This window comes from Tachypleus tridentatus, chromosome 6 (genome assembly GCF_004210375.1).
Source record: "Tachypleus tridentatus isolate NWPU-2018 chromosome 6, ASM421037v1, whole genome shotgun sequence".
NCBI lineage: Eukaryota > Metazoa > Arthropoda > Merostomata > Xiphosura > Limulidae > Tachypleus > Tachypleus tridentatus.
Window position 1 is genome coordinate 42,640,305 of NC_134830.1, and position 22,848 is coordinate 42,663,152.

The following is a 22,848-nucleotide window of genomic DNA, read 5'->3' on the forward strand; positions in this document are numbered from 1 at the left end:
AACCTATGTAATTATTTATAGGACAACAAATAAATAACTTGTTACAAATCATTCGCTTTCTTCATGTGTGTGTGCGTTTGTGTATATGTGTTTTCTTATAGCAAAACCACATCGGGCTATCAGCTGAGCCTATCGAGGGGAATCGAACCTCTTATTTTAGCGTTGTAAATCCGTAGACTTACCTCTGTACCAGCAGGGGGCGCTTCATTCATAACACCTTTATACCTATGTCGCCATTTACAGGAAAACAAATACTCTCTAACGCGTGACTGTTATTAAAAAGCCCCAGCAACATTGATATTACGCAGTCGTAGTAATTTCAATAATATCTCGTCATTAAGTATGCAAATTTATACGTACTTGATTTTATCTAATGTCTAGAACCAGTTTTGGTTTTATCACTTCAGTTAACCAGATGTTTCATTCTGTAAGGTCCACGACAGAAGAGATGTAAAACTTGGGCCTCTGGAGTGGTTTGTAAGTTCCTTTCGTATGGCTTAAAAAAAAGAAAATAAAAAGTTTATGTTTAATGTACATTTTAATGGTTCTGCATATCTGTACACACTATCTCGTTCAGCTGAGTCCATACGTACGAAAATATCCCCCTTTGGTAAGCTGGTGTTACGAAAAGTATAGTAATACAACCTCTTAAGTATTTAAATGATATACATATATATTTATAATGAGTTAGCTCAATCATATAAAATGTTCATAGAATACTAACTCTATACCTCTGAATGAAAGTAATTGCAATGAAGCTAATTACTTTATTATGCCATTATACTTTACTAGGTTTCAATACGATCGTTTGCTTCTGTTATAAGTTGTTGTACCTCCTAGTATATATAACTATTTAACAAAGTTACCCCTTCTTTTTATTATATGTCCGTCTAACATGTTTCTTCCAACAGGATATTCTGAGCAGATCAATTCTGGAGCTAAAATAGAAACATTTCCAAGTAGCTTTCAGCCATCAGATTTTTTATTTAAGAGCAGTTAGCGGTTCTATTGCAGTAGGAAGTAAAATTAGCTAAAGTAAGGTTCATAGAAAAATATAAGTTTCATATTTCACTAACACTGGATTTAAAACACCAAACAACTAATCTTAAATATTTAAACTAACATCCATTCTACTGGTTTAATCTTGTTCTAAATTATTCAACACACAAGTTGTTTAAGATGCAAAAAAAAAAAAAAATGAAACCCAGGTTATTGGTTCGATTCATCAATTGTTATTGAATTATACAGGTTTAACTATAACCATTTAAAAAACACGGCTCTTTCATTTACTAGTAATACAGAAAACTGAAATAAAACTACAATAATTTCATGAACTAATATTATACGTATAAAAAATTACGGATATCAAGATATATACATCAATTTAAGCTAGAAAGCTACTGTTTTGGTTTTACGTTTTTAAAGTCCTTGCCAGCGTGCTTCGGATGTATTTCTACAATTACATTTGTAAATTTTATTTTTCGAACGTTGTTAAAAAGGACCCTAACAATTGTTTTATATTTAGTAAATTCGTCCATATACTTATATCAAAAGTAAGTTGTTGATGAAAATGTTTGTTTTGAATTTCGCGCAAAGCTACACGAGGGCTATCCGCGCTAGCGTCCTTAATCTGGCAGTGTAAGACTAGACGGAAGGCATCTAGTCATCACCACCCACCGCCAACTCTTGAGCTACTAATTTATCAACAAATAGTGGAATTACCCATCACAGTATAAAGTCTCCATGGCTTAAAGTGCGAACATGTTAGGCATGACAGGAACTCGAATCCGCGACCCTCAGATTACGAGTCGTGCGCCCTAACCACGTGGTCAGGTCGGGTCCTGATGGAAGAGAAAACAGTTAATAAAAAACTGCCCTTCATATAAACTGGTATGAAAATATTATTGACTGCGGAGCTTTTCCTAAGGATTTTCTTCAACTACACAATTATGTTTTAATTTCATCATTTTTCAGTACACGACGCCTTATCGCACATCATGTGTACAGGCCTGGTAGCAAATGATACAAAACTGAAAATATTTTAATAATAATATTTATGATTCTTTTAATACTTATCCACCTGAACTTAATTATATAGATTAATTTTCTACTGACAAATATTTTTACAGGTACATAATTTGTGATCAACTGCACACTAGGAAAACCTGTGATAAGTTGTTATTACTATACAGCAAAATAAATGTATAAAGATTGATAATATTTGAAACATTGACAACTCTAGTAAACCATTTTTCTGGTTTAGTGATTTCTATTTTTTGTCTAGATTGATACATGTATTTGTATATTACTTGCTAAAACATCTGATCTGATTCGCTGAAGCACTGATGGTTTTTCTAAGTTATGAATAACTGATTCATTATGTCTACAAACGCCTTTCAGACTTGAGAAAAAATCCGAACATATAATTGAAAACTAGTGTACATTTCAGTGTAGCTCGTAATACGAAGCTATTGGTTAAATCAGTCTTTTCTCTTTATTTTCATAAATTACTCCTTAATGCGTCTCACAGACGATATAGATGATGACTTTTAAGTGGACATTAAAAATGTTTATTAATAAATACCTCACAAATTAAACATTAACAAATCAAATGCCATTTTATTTTGAACAAATAATTACCTTCCCATCATAAAACTGATTTCTTAACACTTTCAGTCCTTTGGACAACACTTTCTTAAGAAAAATGTATTATCGATTAGTCTGTTTCTTTTGTGAATTTTACAAAAAACCACGCAAGGGCTATCTGCAGTACTCCTCCTCAATTTAGCAGTGTAAGACTAGAGAGAAGGCAGCTAGTTATCGCTACTCACCGCCAACTTTTGAGCTATCTTTTACTGACGAATAGAGGTATTAACTTAAATATTATAACACCTCCACGGCTGAAAGGGCGAGAATGTTTGCTGTGACGGAGATTCGAGCCCGCTATTCTCAGATTACGAGTCAATCGCTCTGACCACCTGACCATACCGGGCTCTCCTCTACTCAAACAAGGTATTTCTGGGTGATACCAGGATTACATTTAGAATACAGTGATATATTCGTTATAAGAAAAACAACAACAACAACAAGTTCTGTAGAGGTTTTGAGTTCCTACATAAGTATGATGAATATTATAATGGAATAAAAATTATTTGTAATGCCAGCAAATGTCATTGTTCCCTAAGATATTAGTATAATTTCACTCACCCCCAGTGGCATAGTGGTACGTTTATGGTCTTACAGCACTAGAAACCGGGTTTCTCTACCAGTGGTGGGCAGAGGAGAGATAGCCCATTGTGTATCTTTGTGCTTAACTCAAACACAGATAAATTCACCTTTGGGAAACAACTTTTATTTTATGAACTTTCCAAATGCTTTACTTGACTATCAACAAAGGCCCACAGTCATAATAATAAAGCGGAATTATTAGTAACAAGTATATTTTAGGCCTCTTGTGGTCGGACGAAAATCAATATATAACTATTTTCTCCAATTAATTCTATCATTATTTGCCATTGTATGTATGAAATAATGAGAGTTCTTCGGTGATTTGATATTTATTATGAGAAAACGTAAAAGTCAGTTGGTTAAATAACTGCTTTTTAGAAATATCTTTGAAAATGGTTACACGATTTTATGGCCCCTAAGTGAGTTAACATGACATTGAAAACTGATCAGAAGGTTACGGTTTACAAACAATAAATTTAAACAGAATAGAAAGACTTACGGTATATAGCAAGTCTGAACGGATTGTTTTATAAATAAATGTTATTTAGTTTCGTGGAACTAAAGCGTTCATGATTTTAATCTTTCGTAGTCAGCACAGAACGTTAATAGGAATGAAAATTCCAAAGCCGAAGGGAATCAAGATATGGATAGACATAAGGTCAAAACACTGACTACGTCATTTGTTTCTGATAAACTGGAGGACACCATTAAGGAAGAAAAACAGTTATACAGTGGTATAAAATTTACAAGTGATGACAACTGCGGTAGGTAAAAATATTTTCAAAGTTTTTCCTTTCAATAAAAGGTTGTAATTTTAGTTTTGCCATACTTTCCATAGGTCTCAGATGTATTTCATAAACCTGGTTATTCTGATTAAAAACGATAGTCGAAATACCATTGTACTGCTGTTGTTTTGGTTTCATGACGCAATATTTCCAGATAGTTTATCATCGATTGTGTATTTATTTCTGTGAATGAAAGTTTTTTATATGCTACTTTTGAAGGTTATTCGATGAAATACTAGAATAACTTTAAGTTCAACACACACACACACACACATATATATATATATGATGATAATTTTGAATGTAATTTATTGTTTGAAATACCGTATAAAAAATAACTGTAAATCAAAAACCGTAAAACATTTGACCTATGAATTTTCTTGTCACTTAAGCTGTTACTCGACAATAAATTATAAGAAAAAAGAACAAGACAGGTGTCGTTGTTTCTAATCAAAGAGTTGATATTTTTAACCTTACAGAAACGAGTATAACCAAAACGAAACCTGCTTTGCCACCGAAACCGACGAAAGATCCACCACCATACAAAGCACCCCCGCGCCCTCCAGTGCCAATTCTTGCCTTTAGACCAGGTACAGTTTCCACAGATACACACACATCAAGGATGTCTGGCAAAGAATTTTCCGGATATAACCAGAATCTAGTATGTTATTTTACTAACACTATCGATAAATAATAATTGATAATCAATTACTTCTATCTGCTATTTTAACAACGGTAAAACGTCAGAACTGAATATATTCCTGAAAACCCTGAATCATATTGTTTCTTTGTAAGTCAGGTATAAAAACATAAGCCCATCAGAGTTCCTAAATGTTTTAATAGTTACTAATAGTGAAAACTTTTCAAACACTTTGAACGGAAATGAATCCAAGTTCTAATAGACAGTATTAGTGTAAAATTGTTAATTTGTTTCAAAATAAATTAGTTAAAACGACAATTAATTTAAACTTAATTCATTAGAGAAGATCGTTACGACCTCTGTCGTCATTAAGGTGAATATATAAATTTTTAATTTCAATAAAATAACCACTTGACTCTCCATTTGTTTTTCCTTAATCAACAATACATAATAGATGTAGTTCCGCTTCTTACAGTACAACATCGCAATTCAAAATAATTTAACTTTAAACGGATTAAACGGAAGAGAAAGAATCACAGTAAGAAACTATTTTCATGTCAAACAAATATTAGTGTTAAGAGTGGGCGAACACAAGACCGCTGTGGTGTGGTGCTCTAGCATATAATAGCAATATGAGAATAACTACGGCTCGGCATGCCTAGATGGTTAGGGCGCTAGACTTGCAGTCTGTGGATTGCGGGTTCGATTCCCATCCACACAAGACATGCTCCTCTTTTCAGCCGTGGGAGCATTATAATGTAACGGTCAGTTCCATTAATCGTTTGCAAAAGAGTAACCTAAGAGTTGGTGGTGGGTAGTGACGACTACTGCCTTTCCTCTAGTATCACACTGCTAAATGATGGACGGCTAGCACAGATAGCCCTCGTGTAGCTTTGAACAAAATTCAAACAAGTAGAACAACTAACTCGTTAAAGTAGAAGCAGTAAAAATGATCATAGTAGTAGTAAATTTATTATCACGTTAAAATATAGTAGAAATGATAATCACATTCAAGACCATTGCAACTAACTTTATAAAACATGTTTATGTATTTATTGCTGATTTCGACATAGCAACTTTTCTAAAACATTTCACATTGTTGCCAATAGTACGTATTGTAAAAGAAAACAATTAGATTTTTAAAAACAATTGTTACTTATTTACACCAATCGCTTAACATTTAATTAATTGTGTTGTCGTGCATAATGTTAGTTTTATTACTGTATTTAATCTGTGCTTTATTTGTTCCTTTTGAAGTGTATTGTGAAATACTTTAGCAGCCAAAAATAGAAAAGTGAACTACTTTACTTATTTTCTTACTAGAGGTAATTGTGCAGGATCACCTGAAGTGTTCTCTTTCAAGAGTAACTAAAGCCAAAATTAACGAATGACAAATATTTTTATTTCTTGCTTTTCAAGTTCACACGTCATGCTGTGTTGTATCCTACAGAGTGTGCATAATTCTTGTCGTGACTCGTGCATTGCACTCGTTTTACTGACGTCACGAAAGTACAAACTGCAACGCTAGGTGTCCCTTATGTGACGTCATTTTAGTCTACTGACTGAATGATTGACAGAAAACGCACTACTGTATTGTGGTGTGAGTAAATAATTGGTCTTTGACTCCATTTTGGAAGAAATTATGAGTTATTGAAAGACGATAGGTAGAATGTCAGAGATTAAATTAATACACTACACATTACCTGTGTGTGCTGTGTTTTGTTTGTATTTTATGAGTACTTTACTGGATTTAATTAACATTTATGGATTTTTTAATCAACCCAAAATGAGATATTGAATTCAACATAGGATCAATTCAGAGAGAATTTGATAAGATATCAATGAGATAGTTCTCAGAAATGGTGATTTAGCACTTAATTAGCTTATAATCAAAATGCTTGGATTGAAAAATGTTACAGCTTGGCACTCAATGATTAGATTCATAGTAGTTATAATTCGGCACTTTCTTTGATGTCAAAATGTCACTAATTGAAACTAAGACGCTACAGTTTTGTATTCTGATAGTTGTTATGAAATCTTACTTTTAATGTCGAGCCGAGAAAGGGAGTGAAAGAGGGCTCAAAATCCTTCCTTAGAATGACAAATGTGTTTTTACACAGGACTTGAAAATCCTTCGTTAAAACGACAAATATATGTATTCACGCAGAGACTTTTTTCTCATTTGTTTGTTTAGAAGTAAGGCCTCATTGATTTATCTGCTGTGTTCACCGCGTGGAATCGAACTAACTCTGAATTCTAGCGTCGTAAATCTGTACACTTACCGCTGTTTCACCAGGAAACCGATAGAGGGCTAGATAACCTTGATTTGTCCTTATCCGCGCAATATTTGGGGAAAAAAGTTAACTCTATTAATTCAATGATTGTCTTCTACAAATATCTTTAAAAAAGGTGTGATGACACTGTTCTGAACGTTAAATCTATAGTTTGTTGTTAAGAACAAATTATTTAAAAGTTAAAATTTGTATTAGTTATTTTTAAATGTGTAATATTATTCTCGTTTCCGTTACAATTTTTTTTTGTTCATTAGTTAATTATTTCTTTCTGGAACTTTCTGTACAGTCAGATCCGTTACTTTCTATCTCTGCGAACGTTCAGCTAAACGAAGTATCAACTATGTCTTCTCGTCAGATGTCACGAGAAGGTTTCTTTGATAAAGTCGATCCTAGTAAACCAAACCCGGAAGTCCACATTAGGCGTATACCTATGTCAGAAAGGTGTGTATTATTTTACATTATACCAATACATTCTTTGGCAGTGCATATTTAAAATGATACTTGAGTAGCTTATGAGGCATGTCTTACTAAATTAGTTCTATCATAATCATTAAACGTAAATGTTTATTATATTTTGCGCAAATTGCAACTCTTTCAAGTAAAATAAATAAATTGAACGCAAACAGATTTCACCGCCTAAAAAGTTACATTTCATATTCAGACCTTGTTCAATTGCGATTACTTAGAGGATTTCACAAATTTTTAAAACAAATTCGTGTATTTTAATATATCTAACAAAGTTTGAAAATCTTTACGTAGCACATTGTTACACCTTGACAGTACTTACTATACCAGTAGTGACATCTACATGTATACACGCATTTAATAAATTTCAAATCACATTAGTGCAAACTATTACATGTTCCGTGCATTCATTCGAATGAGATTTATAAAGCAGCGTTTGTAATATCTGAATAAAGATGTACGAATTATTTCTAAAACTAGAATTAATTCCAAAATACGTAAGAAAAACTATGTAAATATGCTGTATTTTATGTCTAAAGAAAATAGCTGTAAAAAGTATTGTTCTGGATTCTTTGTTGTAGATCGATTTTCCGTATAATCCAATCTTTCTTTTATGGGGTATAATTAGTTTTATGTTGTTGTTTTTTGATTCTATAACAGCATCACAAACAACGAAAACGAAAGTGTTTCAGTGAAGAATAATGGAGATTTTCGAGATGTCTCTGGTAAGTTATTTGGAAGAGAAAAAACAACGTACCGGAGAAACTGTGTTGTGACAAACGTACCAGAGAACTGTGTTGTGACAAACGTAAGACATTTTATTCTGTTTATTGTTACTTAGTTTACGTTTTCTTCACTCATAGGTTTCTTTTGTCAACATTTTGGTTTTATAAACGTTCTAAAACTATCATTTTAACATCATTTCTTTGTAATTAATGTAAACATATGAAGTAAGGAAAGGCGGTTAACTTTAAGTGTTTATATTTCCACGTGCTTTCAGAGGTAAAGGGGTATACAACTATATTTGTTATAAGACGTTAAATTAGACCTATAACGTTTTAAACAAATAATTCTTAATTTAGTATCATGGCTCGGCATGGCCAGGTAGTTATAGTGCTCGACTCACAATCTGAAGGTTGCAGATTCGATTCACTGTCACAGCATACGTGCTTACCCTTTCAGCCGTGGGGGAATTATAATGTCATGGTCAATCGTTGGTAAAAAGAGTACTCAAAGAGTCAGTTATGGGTGGTGATGACTAGCTGCCTTCCCTGTAGTCTTATACTGCTAAACTATGAACAGCTATCACAGTTTGCCCTCGTGTAACTTTGCGCCCAGTTCAAAACAAACCAAAGAATCTAGTCCTTGAGGGAGTTTTCAAGAATTAGAAGAGTCCATAATGATAGCACTCATTTCACATACACATTGCTGACAACGTGTTTCGTTCAATTGAGAGCACTTTAGGGTGGTTGGGATACAACAAACACAGCAGTGACCGGAAACTAGTTGGAAAACCATTTCATACAACAACAATTTATGTGGTGTGTACGCCTTTAGAAACTACAGACCACCTAATCAGATTAACAGAAACAATTACAGACAGCTTTAACAAAAACGAATGCACTGTAGCTTGCTTTCTCGACATTGAGAAAGCATTTGCATTGGTGTAGCATAATGGATTACGTCACCGGTTAACGAAACTGGATTTATCCCAGGAAATTACTCGCTGGCTATCTAACTTTATGGACAATAGAACGTGTAAAGTAGATGTGAATGGGGCCCACTCAGGGTCCTTTTCACCTGAGGCAGGAGTCCCACAGGGAGGAGTAGTTAGCCCTATCTTAATTATTATGTATGTGAGTAATATACCACTGTCGGACCTAAACTAGGTTTTGCATCACAATTTGCTGACGATGTAGCGGTCTGGAAAAGTGCCCCCTCTCCTTCAATAGCAGCAACAAACCTTCAACCAGTCCTGAATAATGTAGAAGAACACTGCCAGAAATATAGAATAAAAATAAATATTCCGTAAAACCAAATAATACTATTCAGCAAATTAAATAAACTAAAAAAAGATCCACCAAAGTTATACATGAATGGATCACTTTTACAGACTGCTACTTCTGCTAAATTTTTAGTATTAACTTATGATACCAAATTAACGTGGATACAGCATGCAAACAATCTCCTGATTGGAATCTGGAAAAGAGCAAATTATGCAAGAAGTCTTTCAGGTATAAATCAAGGAACATCACCTGATAATATAATAAAAATCTACAAACATACATTAAACCTATCATAGAATACGCATCTCCTGCCTGGATAAACATAACACAAAAACAATTACAGATACTACAAAGAATACAAAACTCAATGTTAACTCCAGCCTATAAAGAACCACGTAGCACTTCATCCACATTCATGTACAAGTATGGAAACATAGAAACAATATCTGTAAGACTCTTGTATAATGCACTAAACTATTTTAATAAAAATTGGTATAAAAATGACGTAATGTGTGATCTCGACAGATACTACGTACATGATGAACATAGTCCTAAGTACCTCTCTCCTATAAATATATATTCAAGAAATATAAATCAAGCTGGCCACCATGCGGTAGACACTTAAAACTGGTTTTATTTCTTTTTATGTTTTATTTGTTTTCCTTTTTTATTTTATTTTTATTTTTTTATTATTATTATTTTATTTTTCCGATAAATATATATGGAAAAAGGAGAATATATATATGTATATATAAGTGGAAAGTATATGTATATACATAATGGAATAAAAGTAAAAAAAAAAAAAAAAAAGAATAAAAGAGGAAAAAAATAAAAATGGGTAAAGGAAAAAAAAAAGGGTAAATCCAGACCATACATGGACATTGCCCTGAAAAGGGCCAGAGTACTGTGGGATACTCTGGCCCAAAAGCACTACAATAACAACAAATTCTTAATAGTAGCCAATATGAAAGCTAGGGATGGAGGAAGAGGTCTTGTGCACCTGACCCTCCTGGGTATTTAAAAATTAAACAGACCCAAATACCCACAAAGAAAAATCGAAGCGTGTATGCCTTATGTACATTGTGTTCCGACCACTGCTGTGTTCGTTATATTCGAGCTGACAAGAACAGCCCTGGGAAACCAGGATTCAAATAACTTCATAAACATATATAATCTACACCCTGGACAGTTGCTAAAAATAATCAGTGAGTAAAGCAGATACATATAGAGACAGAAACACCTGGACTTAACCCCTGAATAATGTGTAGTCCTGACTTTAGTTCAAGACTGGGCGTATTCTACTCATTTAGAACTTGAAGCTATCCATGAAATCGTCTATTGAGATTTTGAAATTTTATATAAATAAAGATATGTTATTATTTACAGAGAAAATTATTTTATTATATCTACTTATCATAGCTTTATTTACCTTTGTATATCATTAGGCTGTCCTTAATCTCACATAATTCTTGTTTGTTGTTTGTTGTTTGTTGTTGAATTTCGCACAAAGCTACTCGAGGGCTATCTGTGCTAGCCGTCCCTAATTTAGCAGTGTAAGACTAGAGGGAAGGCAGCTAGTCATCACCACCCACCGCCAACTCTTGGGCTAGTCTTTTACCAACGAAAAGTGGGATTGATCGTCACATTATAACGCCCCCACGGCTGGGAGGGCGAGCACGTTTGGTACGACCGGGATTCAAACCCGCGAACCTCAGATTACGAGTCGCACGCCTTAACACCCTTGGCCATGCCGGGCCGACACATAATTCTAAATGTAACTTGAATAAAAATATATGTGGCCCAATTAACTACAAGTCCAGACGTAGACCGCAGGTCACTTGTGCAGAACTACGTGGAGACAGAGCAACTCCTTAACTTTACAACACGTACATCGTTCTTTGTTTTATATATATTAATTTTCTAAATATTTTTAGTTATGTTGATTTTATGTGTTTTAGCTTCCTGAACATATTGTGCTACATGAATTTTATGTGTATTAAATTACTGCACATTTTTAGCTATGTTGATTTGACGTGTATTAACTTCTTGAACATTCTAAGATATGTTAGCTAGTCTCTGTTCTCATTGTGATCTCTTGCTTTATGATAAGAACCCATACCTACATTTACTATGCAATCTAAATTCACAGTGTGCTTCTAGTGTTCCAGAGCATAACGGTACAGTATACTGTGATTCTGTATTGTACCAATGCAAGTAACTACAAAAGGACCCGGCATAGTCAGGTGGTTAAGGCACTCGACTAGTAATCCGAGGGTCGCGGCTTCGAATCCCCGTCACACCAAACATGCCCGCCAAACTATCAGCCGTGATAATGTGACGGTCAATCCCACTATTCGTTGGTTAAAGAGTAGCCCAAGAGTTGGCGGTGGGTGGTGATGACTAGCGGCCTTCCCTCTAGTCTTGCACTACTAAATTAGGGACGGCTAGCACAGATAGCCCTCGAGTAGCTTTGTGTGAAATTCAAAAACAAAAAAAAACAAAACAAAAAACTTTGCCCGAAATTCAAAACAAACAAATCAAACTACAAAAGTGTTATAGACGTCTTCCTGGAGAATGAAGCTACACAGAACTAATGAAGACGTTACAGGTCATTATCAACAAACATTATCATTTTTGATAGAAAAAAGATAAATAATAGTATACATATTTTCACCAAGTTTCATCAAACTCCAATCATTTTTGACTGAGTTGTAGAGCAAAAGATTATGTGAAAAATCGGTATCCATCTTTACAAGTAGGAATATTTCGTGACCTTATTACGACTTTGACCTTCACCCTCCAAAAATTAACAATTTTTAAGCTTGGCCATGGTCAAAAAGTATATCAGCTTTCGTTAAAAAATCGATTCGTTGTTTTCAAGAACTATTTTTGGCAAACACACGCAAAGAAAAAATATACATACAGGGGTAAAAACATAATACTCCGTCACTTTAAGTAAGAGAGGTAATAATAAATTTGTAATACCGTGTTTAGTTTATTAATATATACAGCTACATAAAGCAGCCTACACAAGATATGTGTCTTTAGATTCATTATTCTTTCAGTAGCGTGAAATCAACGGGTAACATGCAGTTGCACTTTATTCATGCTTGATTCATGAATCTGAAAAAAATTCAATTGAACACACACCCTCCACCATAATAAACAACAATGGTTATACTGTATTTTCTCCTTCGTGTGATTTAAGTAAACTACAATGATTATTTTGTATTTTCTCCTTTTTACGATTTAAGTAAACTACAATGATTATAGTATATTTTCTACTTTTTACGATTTAAATAAACTACAATGGTTATGCTATATTTTCTCCTTTTTACGATTTAAGTAAACTACAATGGTTATGCTTTTCTTTCTCTTGTATATGATGTGGGCCAAAAACAAAACTACTTTGTACAGATAAGAGCCACACATCTTCAAATATTTCAGTTGTAGCTCAAACAGATTAATTATTGCTATCAATGAAACCATTTTATCCTTTCATAACCTAACTTTCTTTCAAACTTTAAATCCAAGTGATAACTTTCATTGTGATCCTACCTTCATGCAGTGGGCTCACCTCTTCAATAATTAACAATTCCTGGACAAGAAAAGAAACCAGAACCAATGCTTACGTGTTTCTTTCATTTGAATAGACATCAGCAGCTATCTTAGATGTGTAAAGAATAAACTTTAATGTGATGTACATGTAATATACATTATTATAAGTTCTTTAACAAAGATTAATATAAAATAAACCATTTAAATCAAAGATGTAAAAAGACACTTTTACATTCTAATTATAGAATAATAGTTATAAAGAAAAATCTGCTATTTCACCTTATATTTAAACCTATTCATAAACGTGTATGGCTTAAACATTAAAATTCTTACTTTTCATTTCCATACATTTACATGTTAAGTTTCTAACACAACTTACCATTACATACTCTGATTTTCTAAACCAATAATTTCTGTTTTCCAATCCTGGATATATATTTAGGCTCATCAATTATTAAGTTTTGGGGACATTTTGTTGCAAATATTTGAAACTATTGGATCTTCTACATACCATGACTTCAAAATATATAAAACATTTATTACTTTAATTATATAACACTTTAACTTTATTCAGATTTCAAGCCTATAAACACATTAACTTTCAGCTTTGTGTGCCTTCATATCTCACATTTAGAAACCTTGAATATTTTCACATTTGAAAGCTATGCTTTTCTGCTTTACAAAAGTTATCATCATAATATTTTGTCTTTTTGACTGTAGGAAAAATAACATTGTTACATAATAATTATAGAAATGTTTACACTTACCTAACTAGTTATATGATATTTGCATTTGTACATTTCATTCATGAGACTTCTGAGACCGGAAAAGAAAGAAACATTTATTTTTCCTTATGAAATAATTACACCTGCAATTATAATTTGTAGTCCCATTTAGGATTGTCATATTGGTGAGAAAGTTGTCACTTGTACTAAGTTACAAAATATACATTTTCAACTTTTTTACCATGGAAGTCAGAAAAGCTTTAATTTCTCATAAACCTAGTTTGAAGGGTGAAACTCTAATAAAATCAGTTTTGACCCTTTAAAAGCAAGATAAGAAAATCAAAGTTTCTTACTGAAATTTTTTATACATTCTCATAAATATCATGAAAAAGACACTGTGCAATGATTCTGTTGTAGAGTCAGTGATGATGCCATTTGGTAGCACTCTCCTGGTAATTGTTACTTATTTTACCCAGGGATTTTAACCATGTTTAGTGATTTTGACAGACCAAGTTCTCATGGCTACTGTTCAGGTAGGGAAATTACAGGAGCCATTGCCACTGATAGTTGGAACTGAAGTGCTTAAAAAAAACAGTTTTTGGAATGGTGGGTGATAAAACATTAACAAATGCCTTAAAAATACTTTTTCTATTCAGACTCTAATAAGACACAAGTTTAGCTAAAAACATAGTTAATTTCCATTTTATGAAAGATTCTGATAGAAGGAGTAGAACTTACACTTTCAGATAAGCAACTGTTTGCAGAGGTACTGATTTGTACTTAAAGTGAACACATGACATGATCATTTTCTTTACTAAGCTACTTCTTGTGTCATGTCAGGTATATCTTCCACCAGTGTCTGGTTGCAAGCAGTAGACCCTAGATACGCTGGAGAAAGAAAGATTAGTAACCAGCTCTCTCTGAATGTTAGTTGACAGTTTTGTAAACACCAACAACTTTAATTGATTCTGGGCGAGGAGGCGAAATACCACAAGACCAATATTACAGTTCCAACTCGTCTCTATCACACATTAAGTGTAACTTGAGTGAAACAGAGTAGTGCCACATCTATTTTAACACCACATATGTAGAATAAACATCTAGAAAATACTGTATTGTTTACTGTACAATATCCTTTTTTAATTTCAGCAAACATTAAAAACCTTGCAGATATCAATTTAAAATCATTTGGCAATTTGAATTAAATACCAACAAAACACAGAACATGCCATGTTTTTCTTATATCATGGTATAATCTTATTATTTCAGTGTTTTATAAACTCATACACTTCAGTTCTCTGGTACATTTCTTTATTGTCTAAAAACTGTCTTACCCATAAATAAAGATAAAAGCATAAAAATATGCAAAATTAAGAAGCCTTACTTATACAACAACTCAAGCCCTAAATAAACCAATACAAAGGAACATCTTTATACCTATATTAATAATATTAATAAATGTGTCTAACATCTGAGCCTGCCCTCAACATTCCTGCACTCAATTTCACAACTGCCTTAAAACATGTGGTTAGCAACCGGTCAGTAACGATTTCTCTCTTTGTGAACCTGACAATGACTGAAAAAGGTCGAAATGTTGTTCGCTCTTCTATTAGTGCTTTCTCTAACTATACCAGCCATTCTTAAATATATAATTGTCTTACCCATCTTTTTTTTACCTTAACATAATGAAGAGAAACACACCTGTTGATAATTAAATGTATTTGCCATACACACATATAAAATGGCATCCATTTCTAAATCAAAGTATTTACCTATATTATGTAATAGACCAACAATTATACATATATAAATTAACCAATAACAAACACCATACATTATTGCAGCCACTTATTAACATCTAAAACCATGTTGTAGATATCATATAAAGCAGGTACCCAACTTATTCAATACTACATGAAAACAATACTATCAGAGGCAAATTTCATGAGAAATATGTCCCAATTCTATAATTATTTCGTGCATCACATAACATCTGAAGATTACAATTTTACAGACTAAGTTATCTAACGAACCATGTTTCTTTTGCACTACCAGGGCATACAAAACTTATATCTAGTCTTGAGGCTCAATCGTGTTTGCATTTTCATAGCATCAACTAATGCACACCTGAAATCCTTCACACATGTCTTTGGATATTTTGTCACACCTGCACAAGGTTCTTAGCTTTACATCACATCATTTAGGATGGTGTTTCTCAACTGTGTAAATGGTTCTCTCTGGGGTTTTGTTAATTTTTTGTTGTGTTCATTCTAGTTGTAGTTTGATGTATATTTAAGTCATAATAAAATATTTTAAATTTTAATTTTGTAATTTTTTATCAAACTGGATGAGTGAGCTGTGGGGGTGAATGATACTGAAAAATGTGTAGAAGCACTTGGATAAGATATGTACTTCAACTTGGATAAGATATGTACTTCATGGTTGAACATCAGTAACTTTCACAATTACCTGAGTGGTTGTTGAATTTGTCTTTATAAAATATTACAAGTACTTTTCTAAGTCAACTTATCTTGAGTACATAAACTTTGCAAACACATGCTTAACAGTTCGTTTGACCCATTAAACCAAATCAACAGAAAATGATTATAATGAACTGTGCATTCACAACAAGTACAACACTGAAAAACTATTGAGGCTTATCCTTAATCCATGTGGATTTTCATTTGATGCTCAAAGCTGAGCTTTCCATTGCTCCACTAATTTATCAATGATCCTGTATGTTGAAGAGTCAACCAACAGATAAGTTTGGACTGACTTGATGATGTGACAAATAAAGACTAGCAAGTATTTCTTACTAGTTTTAGCCTCTAGAAGAAGACCAGCAGTAACCAAGGTTACTCTTTGCACAGAATATTTACAACACTATACTACAGAATTTTTGATGTCATAGTCAGCTTTCTTTATAGGAAGTAGTGTTAGTGATGTTAGTTGAGATGGTTTGGATCTTTCATGGTGCAAGGACTGTGTAGTGTAGCGATACGTCTACGGATTTAAAACTCTAGAAACCGGGTTTCGATACCTGTGGTGGGCAGTGCACAGACGTCCCATTGTGTAGCTTTGTGTTTAATTGCAAACAAACAAACGATACTAAAATATTGAATTAATAATAACACAGATTTATATTCAAAGGTGTATTTAAAACCTACAGTGATGGCAACAGTAGGATGTTTGGGTGATTTTTCACGCAAAATATGTAATAAATAAAGTTCCACTGAAATTCATTGACAAGCAAAAACATTTCTTCTATACTAGAAGAACGTTTATACTGGACAGACCCTTCCTTTTATTTATCGGTTGACTATTTGTATCCTCAACAATAAGACAATACAAGATAATGATGAAATCTACAACTGCCACGACTTCTATACCAGAGAAACAAGCATAAAAATGGAAACCAGATTAAAAAAACACACAAAAAACATCTTCACACGTTTTTGAACACTGCATATCAAATACACACAACGTGACCATAGAAAACACTCAGATACTAAGTATGAAAACAAACATAAACAAAAGCAAAATCAAAGAAACCCTACTTATACAACAACTCAAACCAAACGTAAACCAGTATAAAGGAACAACTTTATACCTATACTAATTACTAACCTAACATCTAACTGCAACGCTCTCTACGTTCCCGTACCCTTTTATACTCTTGTCCCTAAGACATGTGCCCAGCGACAGTCAGTTTCAAACTCTCTTTGCTAACCTGAAGATAACCGAAGAAGGTTGAAACGTTGTTGTTCTGTATTTTATTTTAATTAAAGTTTTAATGCTCACACCAGCCATCATGAGAATATATTTTTAATTCAAGTGGTTTTCTTGTCATCACGAACTGATAAAACTTTCTCAACGACTTATCGAGCAAGTATGCCGTATGTAGAAACAGATACACGTTTTTGCCACGTGTGAAACCTAAAGACCAGAATTGCGTGGCTTAAGGCAGAAAACATTTCGTTCGTGTAAACCTTGTAACAAGGTAAACTATTTAGTACAGGTCTGTGTAAGGTATGCATGAACAACGAGGTTAGCTCGTGATACTTGCATGCCACACAAAAATATTTAGTTTAATTAATTGTACGTCGTCAACATTTTCAGATGCTGTCTTCAGAGGTTTTGCTCAAAGCTATATAAGGGACTATCTGTGCATATCTGTCCATAACTTTAAAATTTAAATACTCTTGTCAGTCTGAATAATGGAATTTGACCATCACTCTCAAAGTGTACCCACATTCACAAAGAGCTACTAAGAATGAATCTTCTAATTCACAGTCTGACCAAGCTGACCACTAGTTCGTTTCCAGCTCTAGAAGGACGAATTCACCAAAATGTAGAATTTATTGTTATTGATAATTAACATTTTTTTTTATTAATACATGTCTCACGATCGATAAAAAACACTGCAAAATTGTAAGCTTACCCTAAAGACAATGTATGATAACTTTGGAGGTCTTACACTTAACAGATTATCCACTCTACAATCCTAGGACACCATGTTGATTCTTGTTTGTCGTTATTTTCCATGTGAACTGTTCGTTTTCACTTATGTCAAAATAACATCTCTACAAATTTTAATTTTTTAACGTTATGATAATATCTGAAATGTTAAATGAAGAGTGATATACATCACATCTGTCACAATACGCACCTCACATCTTACAGATGTGGGGGTAAAGTATGGGAGTAAAATAATTTGTTTAGGTTTCATTCGTTTCAATGCATACATCGTTAAACCATGACGTGTTCTGAGTATTTGAAATGCTTTTTTATGGGTCATTTAATGGACTCGGCATGACCAGGGGGGTTAAGGCGTTCGACTTCTAATCCTAGGTCGCGGGTTCGAATCCCCGTTACACCAAACATGCCCGCCCTATCAGCCGTGATAATGTGACGGTCAATCCCACTATTCGTTGGTTAAAGAGTAGCCCAAGAGTTGGCGGTGGGTGGTGATGACTAGCTGCCTTTCCTCTAGTCTTACACTGCTAAATTAGGGACGGCTAGCGCACATAGTCCTCGAGTAGCTTTGCGCGAAATTCAAAACAAAGTAACAAAACAAAAAGTCATTTAATGAAATATAAACCAAAACTTTGTATTAAGTTGAAGTTCTGAGGAAAGAATATTTTTCTTCTTGATTTTATTTATTATGTTTTAGCATACTTACATCAATATGGGCCACAACCTAAAGTCTTCATTCGAGTGTGAAAAGGTCACCCCAAAGGAGACTATAGGAAAACCTAGTCAAGGAAAAAAATGCGTTTCTTCGAGTATAGACAACATTACAGCAACACGTAAACCGTCGACTAAAGGTGTTTTCGAACACCTTCCCTGTAATTTTAGAACTGTGAAACAGCAAGTTGTTTCTAATAACGAATTTCCAAGAAGAGAATGGTTAGAGTTACGAATGAATTCATCCACACCTGTTGAAACACCATACTACTACGTAAAGGATTTACAATGCAATAACAAGGATGTTAAAAGTGGTTCTTTAACCTTATATAACACTGACACCAGAGTGACGAGTCACGTGACAGAGAACGATTCCTGCTTAAATTACGTAAAGGCGACAGGACATAAAGATACGAGGCCAACAGACGGACGTGTACTACGAGACGACGCACAAACACCAAGTGACCAGTACAAGTCATCTTCTGAATCTGGATTAGGCACCTTGGGTAGTGGCGCTCAAAGTCTTAAAAGTCCAGCTTCGGGGAAGAGTAGAACAACTAGTGCAGGAAGTAACCTCGATACCAGTATTGACTCTGATAACAGTATTGGTGAGGTTGGATGTCCGGACGAATCCACAGCCACGCAAAATTATGAAACCGGTCGTGGAATGTCAAAAATAGCAGCAGATACTGAAACCTTTGAGTGGAGCGACGTTGGAGAAGTGAGAAAGGAGCACGTGTGTCACAGTTTGAAACCCATACATCTTCGCAGGGCTAGAGAAACAATACAAATTCTTGACTTTGATACCAGCGGCACTGGTTCCGAGACTATGCGCGTGAATCCATCCCTTCCTTCCAAACCTCCTCCCAGCTTTCAAATCGCAAACCAAGAAACTTTGCCAAAAGTATCATTACAAACTAAACATAAACTGTCATCCAGGTAAGCTTATTTTGAAAGTTACCTGCCTTAAGTCGTTTATTAAACGGCTCTTTTATTTCCTCCATCTTTGAATGTTACATTATGCGTTTATAAATGATTTAAACAATACATTTCATCGTATTACAATCTCACAATTTATTTTTATAGACCTGTGTGTAAGACTGTATTTAAACAAGTTTAGTTATTTGATGTTTTCTATGCCAGAAACACTACTGTAACACATTATAAACCTAGGTCTTCTATTATATACTACTATAATTCTTGTTATATTTCACTTTTAAATGAATATGGATATTTAATAAATCAGCTTTTGGAGGAAAATAAATGAATGAATTAATAACATTGGTTCTGGCAAAAACATATTACATTGTTTATGATTAGATTTTGCTATAGATGAGGCAAGATTACAATAATCGCATTTCTAAGCACTCATTTCATGTTGTATTCTTACGCCGTTTGAAAATTCAGTTAAACAGTTCATTGTAATTGCATCGGTTTTGTGCACTTTGTGCTATGCACAAAATAATATGCTTTTCGAATCAACATATTAAACGATTTTATGAATTATCTTTAGTGACATCTGTTTTTTGTTTTCATTAAGAACTGACCCGCTGAAAAATGTGGACCAATCAGAAAGCAATCACTGTCTGACGACAACAAGGAACGTAGATAAAGGTGTTCCTGCTAAAAAGAGTGGTATACGGAAGACAACAGGTGCTACTCAAAGCACTTTCAAACACTGTGGTGTACACACGAAACAGACAGGAATGTTTAAACCAATAGAAAAAATGGCAAACAACCATCAGAGAATCGATGAGTATAAGTCCTCTGAAAACAGCCGCCTAGTGACAACATATACAACTAGACAGGCTGCAGCACAAAATACGAACAGGATTCATTTAAGTAAGTGTAACATTACCAACATAGCTTATGTATGAACACACGTGAATTATCTCAGTTGTTTTATTTTCAAACAGTTTCTATTTTGTTTAAGCGCAAATCTTCACCATGAACTATCTCTACGCTTTTTCACTGCAGGATTCGAATGCTGAATTTTAGCATTATAAACCCCTCAGTCTTAACGTTAAGCCACGGGAGAGTACGTATCTAGATAGTCACACAGAATACAATCGCAGGTGAGACATACATTGTCACGCATAATTCATAGATTATATCATACTTGGGAATTTAATTGATTTACATGTAGTAACAGGCCACGTGTCAAATTTTGTTAGACCTTTTACGTAAAAAGAGTTGAGCATGGCGTGGTGGTTAAGGCGTTAGAGTCGCACTATGTGGGTCGCGGGTTAGAGTCCCTATCACACCAAATACGCTAGTCCTTTCAAACATAGTAGCGTTATAACGTTACGATCAGTCCCACTATTCGTTGGTAAAATAAACAATTGTTAGCGTTGACTAGTTGTCTTCCCTCTAGTGTATCACGGCTAGATTAAGTAACCGTCGTGTAACTTTGAGCAAGATTTAAAACAAACGATAAGTTTTGATAAATGCAAATAAAACGTTTTTGACAACTGTTAACTGTTAACTGCAAACAGAAAATATTTTTTGTGACATTGCTTTAAATATTTAGTGCTTATGTTTACAGATAATAAAACTGCTAAATTTTTAATTATTTTGGAAGCTGGAAAATATTTAATAACTAACTCATCTGAGCATAAGGTTTTTTAATTACTGAGTCCATAAGACAGGTTTATGCTAAGCTTTCTTTATTATGGCTTTTACAGTACCAGCCTCAGTTGGTATAAGGGTGTGTCCGCGGACTTTACAAAGCTAGAAACCGGATTTCCATATCCGTGGGAGGCAGAGCACAGATAGCCCGGCGCTTAATTTTAAACAAGTAACTAAGAGTAACTTGTTTGACTGAATAACAAGTTCAGATCTTTGCTGGTATGTAAATTTATATAAAAATAAAGGTTAAACAGAAAAGGTTTCTGAAATAATTTCCAGTTCAATTAACGAAGAAATTTGTTTATCTTGTTGTTATGCCCGTAGTTACACAACTGGCTATTTATGGTCTGCTTACTGCATGTATCTAAACATGAATTTTAACGTAAAAGGCCCTTAGAACTACGGCTGAGCCACCGGTTAGGAATGAGTCACATCAAGAAGATGGCAAAAAGGTGGCTAAGTTAACGTTAGATTTTCTTTGCTGTCACTAATAGTTCTGTAGGTTTTTCATGTTTCCTTCTTAATGTGTTTTAGAAGAAATTTGATTCATTCTGGAAGGATATTGGAAAAAGCAAATAGGAAAGAAGTAGATAACATAGTTATTTGGTCAATTTGGGCTAAACAATGGAAAAGTTTAACTCCCACGGTGACTTCCTTCTTACCACTTACACCTGTTTTATATCCACTATACGATCTTACATAGTGAGACTTCAGTAGCAATATTAAGATAAACTAGAAATACATGACGAGTACTAAATACAGCAATATTCCACAGTTGTGATAAAATACCAATCATCTTGTATGTACGAAAAAGGAAGAAACTGGTACAATTTAAAAACACACGTGTATCCCAAATATAACAAATGATTTTAACTGAAGGATAGATAACATTGTGTTCACTATGACACTGTATAATTTACTTGATTTCTAAATATATTGATCAAACATTAGAGATGGTCAAGATATTTACTAGGAATGCGAGTTATGAGAGCGTAGTGTTAACGTGATTGATCACATTTCTGCGTTACAACATCTGTGAAGAAGGTTTCTACACCCAGGTTTATGCTGGTATCTAATTACTTCCACATATACATCTGGAATGAGATCGAGAGATATCAGTATTTGAACAAATTTCCTATCGGTACATTTGCATTTCATGCCTTCAAGAAGCTGGCAAAGCAGGTTTAGAAATGTGTGCCTGTCTCCGCATCATAGGTGCAGTATTTCAGGATATCCATAGGTACTGACTAACCACTGGCTCCATGATCAATTATTGCTGGCCCAGCATGGCCAAGCGCGTTAAGGCGTGCGACTCGTAATCTGAGGGTCGCG

At 34.0% G+C, this 22,848-nt stretch overlaps 1 protein-coding gene across 1 annotated transcript in view; it reads left to right on the forward strand.

The window, feature by feature from the left end:
• The window catches only part of LOC143251602 (uncharacterized), an 83,723-nt gene that overhangs the window by 45,293 nt on the left and 15,582 nt on the right, over positions 1–22,848 (forward strand). Inside the window, exons 3-8 of the mRNA XM_076502872.1 lie at positions 3,818–3,992; positions 4,493–4,674; positions 7,234–7,388; positions 8,073–8,220; positions 18,875–19,827; positions 20,429–20,730. Of these exons, the coding sequence (XP_076358987.1) occupies positions 3,818–3,992; positions 4,493–4,674; positions 7,234–7,388; positions 8,073–8,220; positions 18,875–19,827; positions 20,429–20,730 (1,915 nt within the window). The remainder of the gene's footprint in view (positions 1–3,817; positions 3,993–4,492; positions 4,675–7,233; positions 7,389–8,072; positions 8,221–18,874; positions 19,828–20,428; positions 20,731–22,848) is intronic.